General features: G+C 46.2%; 1 protein-coding gene across 1 annotated transcript in view; it reads left to right on the top strand.

The window, feature by feature from the left end:
- COL22A1 (collagen type XXII alpha 1 chain) overlaps positions 1–14427 on the top strand; it is a 301234-nt gene that overhangs the window by 150884 nt on the left and 135923 nt on the right. The window contains exon 23 of the mRNA XM_064268112.1: positions 3030–3083. Coding sequence (XP_064124182.1) covers positions 3030–3083 — 54 coding nt within the window. The remainder of the gene's footprint in view (positions 1–3029; positions 3084–14427) is intronic.

Below are 14427 nucleotides of genomic sequence, written 5' to 3'. Positions count from 1 at the left end.
AGGGCTGCTGTAACAGAAATGCCACAAGTAGATGGCTTTAACAAACAGAAATTTATCCTCTTACAGCCCAGGAGGCTAGATATTCAAATTCAGGGAGTCAGTTCCAGGGGAAGGCTTTCTCTGCCTGTCAGCTCTTGGGGAAGGTCCTTGTCATCAGTCTTCTCCTGGGTCTAGGACCTTCTCAGCACAGGGACACTGGGCCCAAAGGATGTGCTCTATTCCCAGTACTTCTTTCTTGGTGGCGTGAGGTCCCACTCCTCTCTGCTCACTTCTCTTATATCTCAAAAGAAATTGACTCAAAATATAGCCCAATTCTGTAGAATGAATCCTGCCTCATTAACATATCTGCCTCTAATCCTAGCTCATTAATATCGTACATCTTAGGGCTTACAACTATGGGATAATCACATCAGATCACAAAATGGAGGACAACCACACAATAGTGGGAATCATAGCCTAGCCAAGTTGACACACATTTTGGGGGGACACTACATCATCCCTAGTGTCTGGCACATAGTAGGGTCAAGGCAGTGAATGAATTCACTCAACCCAAGGTAGAGTGGATGGACGAGTAAGAAGAGAAAGGCAGAGCTCTGACTTCTGCTTTCGACTTCACCAGGCTAAGTCTAGCTTGTGAGATCCTTGGGGTTTTAGGACTTAAAGTTCCTTAAAGAACATTCCCCCCTGAGCTCAACAAAACTTCTCTGCTGTGTAGCCCTAAAGCCCATCTGCCCCTGATAAAGCAGCACGCACAAGATCCTGCAAAGTCTCCTGGAGGGTTATGTGTGGAAGGTGAATCTGGTTTCTTGAAGTGGGGGCAGGAGAGTACAGCAATGGGCTCAGAAAGGGGTACTTTTGGCAAGTTGGCAAAGGAGGGAACACAAAGACTGTTTTCTGGGCTCAGCATATATTAAGCGCTCATGAATGAGGAAGGAAGGGAGGAAGGGAGCGATGGAGATGAAGATCAAGGGAAACAGTGGGGGGGTGGAGTCCAAGGTAAGCAAATGGTCTTGTGTGTGGGTGTAAGGTGGGAGTAAGGGAGCCAATGCGGGCAAGAAGAGTTAACCAGGAGCAAAGGCTGGCTGAATGAGCCAGGGAGCTGACATTGTTGAATCTCTATAATCTAATGACACTTTTAGAGCTATCTTGTAAAATTTAGAAATTTTGGATTTGTAGAATTTATCCCTTTTACTTATCTCCAGAGCCTTGAGAAGTAAGCATCAAAGTCGGGTTCAGGGCCGTGGTGACCTGGGGCCCTGTCCTGGCTCCCACTTGCTAGGTGTGCAGCATAGAAGATGTTAACATGACTCTGGAGCTCGGTGTTCACACCTGCCAACGGGATGGAGAATGCTTGGTTTATTTAATTTACCTGTAGGGTGAATGAAATAAAGAAAACATGGGAAGAGCCCAGAAGAGGGTGTGCCACCACATAGGCACTGTAGGAATGGGATACTCTTCACATTCTTGTTTTACTTTTAATTCTGTTTGCAGTGCTTTTAGTTAATCAAGAATACTTACAGAAGAAAACAAAAGAGGCCTGTACCTTTCCATCCAGATAACTCCTGTTATATAATATGTGCTATGTGTTGCACACATGGAGCCGGTGGCACAGTGGTTAAAAGTTTGGCTGCTAACCAAAGGTCGGCAGTTCCAATCCACCAGCCGCTCCTTGGAAACCCTATGGGGCAGTTCTACGCTGTCCTATTGGGTCGCTATAAGTCAGAATCAACTCAATGGCAAAGAGTTTTTCATTGCACATAGGAAACTAGCACATGCCCTACCCCATCTCCGTTTAAGGAGCTAAACTCAGAGGTTAAATGAGCAGACGGCTCCCAGGCTTACCGCTGAGTACAGAGTCCAACAGCAGGAGAGTGGACACGTCCGACATGCCCATCGGCTGGGGGCTATTTAATGAATGACAGTTCATCCTTGTGGGGGAAACGCAGGTAGCTGTGAACCAGATCGGAGCACCTCTCCAAGTACTGATACAGGGTTCATTCAAGATAAGTTGTTAAGTGACAAAAAGATTGATCGTATTATATAGTTTGTAAAGAAAAATAAAGGAGGGTCAGGAGAGAGTGTGAGTGGTGTGTGTGCATGCATGTGTGTGTGTGTGATGTGGGTGTGTGCACATGGCGTGTGTGTGCATGCAGTGTGTGCACATGTGGTACATATGTGTGTATGTGTGTGGTGTGCATACATGGATGTATGTGGTGTGTGATGTGGGTGTGTGCACACGGTGTGTGTGTGCATGCGGTGTGTGCACATGTGGTACACATGTGTGCGTGTGTATGTGGTGTGCATGTGTATGTATGTGTGTGGTGTGGGTGTGTGCACATGGTGTGTGTGCCTGCATGTGTGTGCACATGTGGTACATATGTGGGCATATGTGTGTGGTGTGCATGTGTATGCATGTGTGTGTGGTGTGTGTTCAGACATATGTGTGTGGTGTGTGTTCAGACATATGTGCGTGTGTGTGGTGTGGGTGTGTGCACGTGGTGTGTGTGCCTGCATGTGTGTTCAGCATGTGTGTATGGGTGGTATGGGTGTGTGCACGTGCGTGTGTGCATAGTGTATGTTCAGGCATGTGTGTGGTGTGTGTGCACGTGGTGTGTGTGTGCATGCATGTATGTGTATTGGCGTGTGTGCACGTGTGTGTGTGTGTGTGTGTGTGTAATGTTTGCCTATGCCTAGAACATCCCTGGAAAGATTAACCAACATCTGGTAGGATTAATTGCCTCCTAGGAAAGGAGCTGAAGGCAGGATGAGAAGGAGATTTTTCTCAGGTAGACCTCTCTGTACCTTTTGAATTGTACGCTGAGTGTTGCCAAAAACATCTAAGTGGAGAGCTGGGATGCAGTCCAAGCCCTTTCCCCACTCACACTGCTTCTGTATAGCCTTCTGGAGGGATGATCCGCTAATCAGGGTGTGTGAGAGATAAAGACCCATGTTTTCCAGGAGACCCTCATTAAAGTGGCTCTGGGCAATGACTGTCTGCATGCTAATTATGGCTTTTCTTTTGCACTCAGGGGAAGAAAGGTGAGACGGGCCCTCCTGGAACTCCTGGGCTGCTGGGGCCGCAGGTAACGACCACCTTTATGGTCTCTTCCACAGCAACACTGCTTGCTCTGATTAAATAAACCATCAGGTAGCAAGTCTCATGTTGATGACCAGATTCCTACCTGTCTACCTACAGAGCATTGAAAAGAATGTCCCTGAGTCGTTGGCCCCTCCTGATGGGGCAGGTGGAGAGAAGGGATCAGGGAAATGTGTGGCTTTAGTTTCTGCATTTGTCAAATACTGTCATTAGTGCTCATGTATAATTGTGTTTATTCTTCATAACCACCGTGGAAGGGAAGTCTGCTTATCTCCATCTAAACTCTCAGGAAACTGATGCTCAGAGGGTGTAATTAGCGTCGTGTGTAATTGGACAAGCTGGCATTGCAGTCTTAAGAGTGTCGGGAGCCTGTACAACACCCACTATGCCACGCTTTTGACAGCCCTCCTTCAAGACGGGTTACTTTTCTGCCAGACGTTTTTATAACAAATATGCACATCCATGATGTAGTGCATGGTGGTTTCTCTATCCCAGGGGATTTTCAAGAAAAGTGGAAATCTGTGTCTGTTCTGGCCAAGTGTTTATGCAAAGGCATGGCTACGTGGTGGCACGCTTGGGGACAGAAGTCCTTTGGAGGAGGTGAGACCACGGCCAGGAGAAGGGGCTGGCCAAGAGAGAGGGCTGAGTGGGCTTTGGGGCCAGGGCCTCTCCACAGAGACACCCTGAGATGGGTAGTCATGATGGTGAACCCCAAAGATTCACAACCTCAGGAGAGGACTTGCTGATGGTGAACAAATCCCAACACAGCAAATGCCTCCAAGTGGTCTAGAGCACGTGAGTGCTGCGCTGATGGATACCAGGAACTCTCCTGCACCTGATTCCACCCAGCTTCATAAAGCCACTCCAACTGGAACTAGGTGGTTATTATGAACAATCACCACCATCCCTTCATTAACAATAATTGGATTAATTGGTTATTTATGCATCATCATTGTAACTACTAAGCCTGTTAAAAACTACTTAGTCACCATGCTATTAGAGGGATTGAATGGCGTTTCATTAAGAATAATTAGACTAATTTGTTAATTAATAAGTAGAGTCATTACTTAGTTGTTTTCATTAGTAATAATTAAAATAGGCATATATTTTGTTAACATTTACATCTACTGGCTAATTTGTCACTCTCATTAATAATTAGATTGATTTGTTATTTAGAAAATTTTACTAATGGTGAAAGAGAAGAAAGTGAAATAACATTCGGGAAAACCTCCTACATACTGGGCTAACTCACACACCTTCTTTAATCCATGCTATGAGGAAATGAGGGAGGGGGCCCCCAGCCCTTTTGTTACAGTTGACAAGACAAAGGTGATGAGAGGTGAAGTCGCTTGCCTAAGTCAATCCAGGTAGTATGAGGCCGCTGAAGATTTAGCCCCAAAACCAAACCAAACTAGTTGCCATTGAATTGACCCCAACTCATGGCGACTCCATGTGTGTCAGAATAGAACTGTGCTCCATAAAGTTTTCAGTGGTTGATTTTTCAGAAGATCACTAGATCTGTCTTCCTAGGTGCCTCTGCGTAGACTGGAAGCTCTAATTTTATGGTTAGAAGCTGAGCACTTAATGTTTATGCAACCCGGAGACTCCAGGGTTTGGCCCAAACATCCTAAACCAAAGCCCTATTTTTTTTTTAAATCTCCTTATGCCACCATTACTACCACTAATAAAGATATCAATACAAAAATAGATTTTGTTTAAAAATATAGCTTTTTAGTTTATAATCCCCACATGTATCTGTCAGTTTGTTGCTCCATGGGGGTTTGTGTGTTGCTCTGATGCAGGAAGCTATGCCACAGGTACTCAAACACCAGCAGAGTCACCCGTGCCAGATGGCTTCATCTGAGCTCCCAGACTAAGACAGACTAGGAAGAAGGACCCCACAGTCTACCTCTGAAAAGAATTAGCCAGTGAAAACCTTATGAATAGCAGTGGAACATTGTCTGATACAGTGCTGGAAGATGAGTCCCCAGGTTGGAAGGCACTCAAAAGACGACTGGGGAAGAGCTGCCTCCTCAAAGTAGAGTCGACCTTAATGATGTGGATGGAGTCAAGCTTTCAGGACCTTCATTTGCTGATGTGGTACCACTCAAAATGAGAAGAAACAGCTGCAAACATCCATTAGTAATCAGAACATGGAATGTACCAAGTATGAATCCAGGAAAATTGGAAATCTTCAAAAATTAATGGAATGCATAAACATCAATTTGCTAAGCATTAGTGAGCTGAAGTGGACTGGTATTGGCCATTTTGAATCACATAATCATGTGGCCTACTATGCTGGGAATGACAGCTTGAAGAGGAATGGCATTGCACTCACCATCAAAAAGAACATTTCAAGATCTATCCTGAAGTACCGTGCTGTTAGTGATAGAATGGTATCCATTTGCCTACAAGGAAAACCAGTTAAGATGACTGGTATTCAAATTTACACACTAACCACTAAGGGCAAAGATAAAGAAATTGAAGATTTTCATCAGCTTCTGCAGTCTGAAACTGATCGAGCATGCAACAAGGATGCACTGATAATATCTGCTGATTAGAATGTGAAAGTTGGAAACAAAGAAGAAGGATCAGTGGTTGGAAAATATGGCCTTGGTGATAGAAATGATGCTGGAGATAGCGAGACTGAATTTTGTAAGACCAACGGCTTCTTCATTGCAAATACCTATTTTCACCAACATAAATGGCAACTATACATATAGACCTCACCAGATGGAATACACAGGAATCAAATCGACTACATTGGTGGAAAAAGATGATGGAAAAGCTCAATATCATCAGTTAGAACAAGGCCAAGGGCTGACTGTGAACAGACCATCAATTGCTTATATGCAAGTTCAAGTTGAAACTGAAGAAAATTAGAACAAGCCCAGGAGAGCCAAAGTACAACCTTGGGTATATCCCACCTGAATTTAGAGACCATCTCAAGGATAGTTTTGATGCGTTGAACACTAATGACCAAAGACCAGATGAGTTGTGGAATGACATCAAGGACATCATACATGAGGAAAGCAAGAGGTCGTTAACAGGACAGGAAAGAAAGACCAAAAAGGGTGTCAAAAGAGACTCTGAAACTTGCTCTTGAATGTGGAGCAGCTAATGGTGAAGTAAAAAGAACTGAACAGGAAATTTCAAAGGGCAGCCCAGGAAGACAAAGTAAAGTATTATGATGACATGCGCAAAGAGCTGGAGATAGAAAACCAGAAGGGAAGAACATGCTCGACATTTCTCAAGCTGAAAGAACTGAAGAAGAAATTCAAGGCTTGAGCTGCAGTAGTGAAAGATTCTGTGGGGAAAATATTAAATGACATGGGAAGCATCAAAACAAGATGGAAGGAATATACAGAGTCACTGTACCAAAAAGAATTAGTCAACGTTCAACCATTTCAGGAGGTAACATACCATCCTCCAATTCTGATGCTAATGATGGTACTGAAGGAAGAAGTCCAAGCTGCACTGAAGGGATTGGCGAAAAACAAGGCTCCCGGAATTGACGGAATATCAACTGAGATGTTTCAACAAACGGATGCAGAGCTGGAAGTGCTCACTTGTCTACGCCAAGAAATTTGGAAGACAGCCACCTAGCCAACTGACAGGAAGAGATCCATATTTATGCCTATCCCCAAGAAAGATGATCCAACCAAATGCGGAAATTGTCAAATAATATCATACATAAGCAAAATTCTGCTGAAGATCATTCAAAAGTGGCAGTAGCAGTATATTGAAATGGAACTGCCAGAAATTCTGGCGTGATTCACAAGAGGACGTGGAACCAGGGATATCATTGCTGATGTCAGATGGATCCTGGCTGAAAGCAGAGAATACCAGAAGGATGTTCACCTGTGTTTTATTGACTATGCAAAGGCATTTGACTGTGTGGATCATAACAAATTATGGATAACATTGTGAAGAATAGGAATTCCAGAACACTTAATTGTGCTCACGAGGAATCTTTACATAGATCAAGAGGCAGTTGTTCGGACAGAACAAGGGGATACTGATTGGTTTAAAGTCAGGAAAGGTGTGTGTCAGGGTTGTATCCTTTCACCATACCTATTCAATCTGTATGCTGAGCAAATAATCTGAGAAGCTGGACTATATGAAAAAGAAGGGGGCATCAGGTTTGGAGGAAGATTCATTAACAACCTGCATTATGCAGATGATACAACCTTACTTGCTGAAAGTGAGGAGGACTTGAAGCACTTACTAATGAAGATCATAGACCACATCCTTCAGTATGGATTGCACCTCAACATAAAGAAAACAAAAATCCTCACAACTGGACCAATAAGCCATATCCTGATAAATGGAGACAAGAGTGAAGTTGTCAAGGATTTCATTTTACTTGGGTCCACAATCAACACCCAGGGAAGCAGCAGTGAAGAAATCAAAAGACGCATTGCATTGGGCAAATCTGCTGCAAAGGACCTCTTTAAAGTTTTGAAAAGCAAAGATGTCACCTTGAAGACTAAAATGTGCCTGACCCAAGCCGTGGTATTTTCAACGGCATCATATGCATGTGAAAGCTAGACAAAGAATAAGGAAGACTGAAGAAGAATTGATGCCTTTGAATTGCGGTGTTGGTGAAGAATATTGAATATACCATGGACTGCCAAAAGAATGAACAAATCTGTCTTGGAGGTACAACCAGAATGCTCCTTAGAAGCAAGAATGGCGAGACTGCATCTTACATACTTTGGACATGTTGTCAGGAGGGATCTGTCCCTGGAGAAGGCCATCATGCTTGGTAAAGTAGAGGGTCAGCGGAAAAGAGGAAGACCCTCAGCGAGATGGATTGATAAAGGGCTACAACAATGGGCTCAAGCATAATGACGATTGTGAGCATGGCTCAGGACCTGGCAGTGTTTTGTTCTGTAGTGCATAGGGTCACTATGAGTTGGAACCAACTTGATGGCATCTGTCTTAGTTATATAGTGCTGCCATAACAGAAATACCACAAATGGATGGCTTTAACAAAGAGAAATTTATTTTCTCAAAGTCTGGTAGGTTACAAGTCCAAATTCAAGGCATCAGCCCCAAGGGAAGGCTTTCTCTCTCTGTTGGCTCTGGAGGAAGTTCCTTGTCCTCAATCTTCCCATAGTCAAGGAGCTTCTCAGATGCAGGGACCCCAGGTCCAAAGGATGTACTCTGCTCCTGGTGCTGCTTTCTTGGTTGTATGAGGTCCCCCAACTCTCTGCTTGCTTCCCATTCCTTTTATCTATTGAGAGATAAAAGGTGCAGGCCACACCCAGGGAAACTCTCTTTATCTTGGATCAGGGAGGTGACCTGAGTGAGGGTGGTGTTAAAATCCCACTCATCCTCTCAACATAGAATTACAGTCACAAAATGGAGGACAACCATACAATACTGGGAATCGTGGCCTAACCAAGTTGATATACACATTTTTGGGGGGACATAATTCAATCCATGACAGCATCTAACAACGACAACTGTTTATAATCTTTGATATGTTAGGATAGCGGATAGGAAATTTTACTCCTTGTCAGAAATCTTTTGAAGATCAAAGGTGCATTAACTCCTGCCCACCCATTTCTTGGTCCATGAGAAAATGAAGGGACAGGTCTTCCTTAAGGTGACGCTTTAGGAGTCAACAGTCACCTGTTGAGGGCAGACTATGTGCCAGACCCTGGGCTGAGGGCTGGGGGCTCCACAACGTGCAAAGCAACCATAGTGCCTGCCCTCATGGATCTCTGGAAGAAATTAGCTGACCCTCACACGAGCCTTGAATTCACACCTCCAGTCCTGGAAGAAGTTGATGCTCTGGTAGGATCCTACAGTGTCCCTGTGTATGCCATTCAGGGTTCGACACTGGGTATTTGAGATGGTTTGGTTTCCTGTAGAAAGAACTGGAAATGGAGTCAGGGGAAGGAAGGCCATGTATGTGATCAGCTCCACTGTCTGGGCCTCATTTCCCCATCGTGGGCTCAGCTTCTTGTCTATGCGGTAAAAGGCTGTGTTCCATGGTCTCTAAGCTGCAGTGGTCTCTCCCTCTATACACTGTAGTCCTCCCCTTCTGGGAGACAGACCTGCCTTGTGCCCAAGATGGCACTGCATGTTGCTGGAGGAAACTCTAATACATGCTGACTCAACTTCTCTCAGATGCATGACCACAGATTCATGGTAAAAGCAGATTCAGCTCCACGTGGGGGCCTCACAGGCATCAGACGTGTAACATTGCCAAAAATGTCGCGTTGCCCCACCCCACTCTCCCTGTGGGCCCCTCCCTGTGTCTCCTGGCGCAGTAAATGGCAACATCCTGTCTCCAGTTGTTCAGGGCCAACCATAGATGCCGTCTGAGACCTTTTCTTTCCTTCACTCCACACACCCAATCTTAAATCCTGCCAGCTTCTCCTTCCTAATATATCCACAATCAGACGAGCTCTCACTCTCTTCACTTCTAAAACCCCAGTCCAAACCATCATTACCCCCCTGAAGCCCTGCTCCAGCCCTCTGTCTCCTCTCTCCCTCTAGCTCTAAGGTATGTTTGCCATGGAACGTTACACAGGGGTTGGATGAATTGGACCTGGGGCTTCCCACTGCACCGGCATAAACCCAGCTGCACAGTGTTCCACGAGCCCCTTCCCTGTCTTCCCCAAGTGTCCCCTTCTGAATGGCATTGCCTGGCCGCGCCTGCTGAGAACCTGCCTGTTTTAGAGATTAGCAGACCACAAACCTCAGCTGTCCACGGATGTGCTTGATTTGGTTTGCACAGCTTTTTTGTTTTTCATTCTCAGAATAGTTGCCAAGATTGAAAAAAGAAGGTCAGAGTCACAGGTATAAGGGCTAGGACTTCAACACATCTTTTTGGGAGACACAAATCAACTATGACAAGCACAGAACTTTACTGGGGCCATCAGCATAGCTGGAATTGGAAGGACAAGAGGAAATGAAATTTTCCCCAGTAGTTATCAAAGACAGTGCTATATGTGGTGGGAGGTCCTCGGAGAAGCTCTGGGGGGCTGGGGGTGTGTGAGGTCCTCGAAGATGGCGGTTCCCGTCAGGGTACCTCCAGGGTGTTTGCAGCCTGCGGGCGGGAGAGGGGAGGCAGCAGAGCAGAGGCAACAATGGAGTGAGGCTGTACTTCCATCACTGTCTCTCCCCCATCCTGATATTTAAGGATGATCCATTGGAAGGACCCTGGGTTAGTACCTGCCCTGTCCTCCAATAGCTCTGCCTGGTCCCTCAGCTGCTCCAGCTCCAAGCAAATACCTCCAGCGTGGGTAGACACTATCCCCAAGACTCACCAGGAGTAAGCTACAAAGGAAACTAAACTAAAACGACACCCTTTGCAGTGGATCCTGACTAAAAGTGACCCTATAGGATACAGTAGAACCACCCCATAGGGTTTCCAAAGCTGTAATTATTAGGGGGGACCTGGTGGTACAGTGGTTAAGAGCCACGGCTACTAACCAAAAGGTTGGCAGTTCGAATGCACCAGTCACTCCTTAGAAACCCTATGGGGTGGTTCTATGTAGTTCTGTTGAGTTGCTATGAGTTGGAATCCACTTGACGGCAATGGGTTAATCATCAGGGAAGCAGACTGCCATATCTTTCTCCCATGGAGTGGCTGGTAGGTTCGAATCGCCAACCTTTTGGTTAACAGCCAAGCACTTAACCACTGGGTCGCCAGGGCTCCTTGAAACTAGGTGCCAAAAACAAAAACCAAACCCATTGTATAGGGTCAATTCTGACTCATAGCGACCTTATAGGACAGAGTAGAACTCCCCCAAAGTTTCCAAGGAGCGCCTAGTGGATTTGAACTGCCAACCTTCTGGTTAGCAACCATAGCTCTTAACCACTACACCACCAAAAAGCCCTTCTCTATGTTCCCTTTCTGGGTGTCTTTACTTGTGTGTGCCTCCAGTGGGAGCCAAGGGGACAGTTTACTGCTGCTCCAACCTCTATCATTTTTTAGTCTATATCGCCCTCTAGTGGCAATGTGGCTTTGTTCTCTCTAAATGCAAATCTCAGCTCCTTTCATTCAGTTCGGTGGACCTTCTGGTGTTTTCTAAGTGCTGGCACTGGGTTTTTGGGCTCTGTGCCAAGCCTGGTATTGGTCAGTCGCAGTGCGAGATGCCAGGGGAACAAGAAGGGCCTCTCCCTCACGGGCACATGGGTCAGATGAGGCACAGTACGCTGGGCTTGAACACAGAGGAGGCGGTGACCAATTCCACCTGGGGAACTGGAGGAACATTCATCTGGCAGGGACTTTTGATTTCTTCAGTGGTGACTGGGAGGGGTGGGGGGTGGGGGGGCACCGAGGGGGCACATCCAGGACTGACCGGAGACAGCACAGGTACAGAGGTTCGCCTCCTAGAAATTGTGTGCGTCCCTTGACAGACAGAAGTGGAGGGAGGGTGGTAGGGAGCCTGGAAGAACGTGAAAAGCCGTGATGGAAAAAGACCATTATCCGTTAGAAAATGGGAGCCACTGAAGTTTTTTTTTTTTTTTTTGTACCTTAGATGAATGTTTATAGAACAAACTAGCTTTTTATTAAACAATTAGTACACACATTGTTTCATGACATTGGTTACCAACCCCATGATCTCCCTTCTCGACTTTGGGTTCCCTATTACCAGTTTTCCTGTCCCCTCCTGCCTTCCCGTCCTTGCCCCTGGGCTGGTGCACCCCTTTACTCTCGTTTTGTTTTATGGGCCTTTCTAATCTTTGGCTGAAGGGCGAACCTCAGGAGTGACTTCATTACTGAGCTAAAAAGGTGTCTGGGGGCCATACTCTTGGAGTTTCTCCAGCCTCTGTCAGGCCAGTAAGCCTAGTCTTTTTTTGTGATTTAGAACCTTGTTCTACATTTTTCTCTAGCTCTGTCCAGGACCCTATATTGTGATCCCTGTCAGAGCAGTCGGTGGTGGGAGCTGGCTACCATCTAGTTGTATTGGACTCATTCTGGTGGAGGCTGTGGCAGTCATGGTCCATTAGTCCTCTGGACTAGTTTTTCCTTTGTGTCTTCAGTTTTCTTCATTCTCCCTTGCTCCTAATGGTGTGAGACCAGTGGAGTATTTTAGATGACTACTCGCAAGCTTTTAAGACCCAGATGCTACTCACCAGAGCAGAATGTAGAATAGACACAGAAGGTTCTTGAGTTGTGGGGTAGCCGGGTGGGGTAAAGATGAGAAGATCCCTGGGCAGGGGACTAATTGGAACTATAAGTATTGAGAACGATAAGTCTCTCCCTCTCTCCCTAGTCCTGTTGTGTGACAGCAACAGACCCCGGACTTGTGACCCAGCGTCCACCCGTCTCTCCTCCTGTCTTCCTCCAGACTGCTGCTGCCTTTTCTGAGACGCACGTGACCAGCATATGTCTTCTTAGGCCCCTCGAGCTGCTCCCGAGAGCTTCACAGTAAAGCCCCATGTCCTTCCCTGGCACTCTAGCCCTCCGGGGTCTTGGCCATCCCCGCTTCTGCCCTGTCCCAAAACATAATACCTGTGATACCCCTGGCCTTTATGCACATGGTCCCACCTGTCTTACTGCCCTCTGCCGGATTCAGGGGACTTCCTGACCCCTTCACCCTCCTCTCTCCAGGTACAGGGTATTCTCTGCTGATAGGTTGTTGCCGTTGTTGAGTGCCGTTGAGTTGATTCTGACTCATAGTGACCCCGTGTGACAGAGTAGAGCTGCCCCACAGGGTTTTCTTGGCTGTAATCTTTATAGGAGTAGATCTCCAGGTCTTTTCGCCTTCAGAGCAGCTGGCGGGTTTGAACTGCCAACCTTTTAGTTAGCAGCTGAGCACTTAACCATTGTGCCACCAGGGTTCCTTCTGATGGGTTTATTGGAGCGATTATCATTTTATGATATCATAATCTGTATATGTGTGTCTCTCCCCCACCCCAACCCTCAATCAAGACAGAGGGCTCCTTGAAGTTAGAAGCTCGTTCCTCTATATCTGTTCACTCACAGCACCTACTTCTGCTCCTGGCCATAATAAAGGCATAGGGAATGAGTGATTGATGGGATGTGTGCATCTGCGCCTGGTGAGTGGTGGTCAAGACTGGTCTCTGTAAGGATTGTCCAGAGAGCTTTTTCCAGCACAGATACCTGGCTGACTCCAGACCTACAGCGTCAGAAGCTCTGGGACTGGACACCCAGGAATCTTACTGTCATTCACCCCAAGTGGTTCTGACTCCCACAGCAGGCTGTGGTCCAGGACTCATGTTTGGGGACCACTGCTGTAGTAGGTCTTTGTCTGTGGTCAGCCCACTGCGTGTGTGTGTGTGTGTGTGTGTATACCTGTATTTATACACATTGAAAAAAAATCCAGACCTGTTGCCGTCGAGTCGAATCTGACTCATGGCAACCGCCGGGTGTTACAGAGTAGAACTGCTCTATGGGGTTTTCTTGGCTGTAATCTTTACGGAAGCAGAATGCCAGACCTTTCTTCCGTGGTGCCACTGGGTGGGTTTGAACCACCAACCTTTAGGTTAGTAGTCAAGTACAAACCATTTGTGCCACCCGGGAATCAGTATGTACACACATTATTTAAAAAAAAAAAAAGAAATTGCTGTGGAATCCCAGTGGCACAGTGGTTAAGAGCTGTGTCTGCTAACCAAAAGCTTGGCCATTCAAATCCACTGGCTGCTCCTTGGAAACCTTATGGGGCAGTTCTGCTCTGACCTGCAGGGTTGCCATGAGTTGGAATAGACTCGATGGCAATGGATTTGGATTTGTGTGTGTGTGTGCAGTTGATTCCAACTCACAGTGATTCTATAGGGCAGAGTAGGACTGCCCCATAGGGTTTCCAAGGCTGTAATCTTTATGGAAGCAGACTGCCACATCTTTCTCCCTTGGAGCAGCTGGTGGGTTAAGCAGCTGGGTGCTTAACCACTGTGCCACCAGGGCTCCTTAGGTACATACATAAACCCACCCACTGCCGTCAGGTTGACTCCAACTCATAGTGACCCTATAGGACAGAGAAGAGCTGTCCTGTACTGTTTCCAGGGAGCACCTGGCGGATTCCAACTGCTGACCTTCTGGTTAGCAGCTGTAGCTCTTAACTACTGCGCCACCAGGGTTTCAGGTACATACATAGGAATTTTAAATTTTTAGATAATACAACAGACAGCTATACCTATCATCAAAATAGAGCAAACGTTAACATTTTGAAATTTTTACTTCAGATTTTTTTTTTTAATTTTTGCTTTTGTTCTTAAAAAATAAGGCATTGAGAATAAAGCTGAAGTCCCACCCCCTCGTTGTGTCCCCTTCCCTCCACCCCCACCCCCACCCCCCCCACAGGGCAGCTGTTACCAGGGGGCTGGCCTGTGCATTTTGGTAA

The sequence above is a fragment of the Loxodonta africana genome, chromosome 14, assembly GCF_030014295.1.
Source record: "Loxodonta africana isolate mLoxAfr1 chromosome 14, mLoxAfr1.hap2, whole genome shotgun sequence".
Lineage (NCBI taxonomy): Eukaryota > Metazoa > Chordata > Mammalia > Proboscidea > Elephantidae > Loxodonta > Loxodonta africana.
This window is presented reverse-complemented; position numbering and strand designations above follow the sequence as displayed.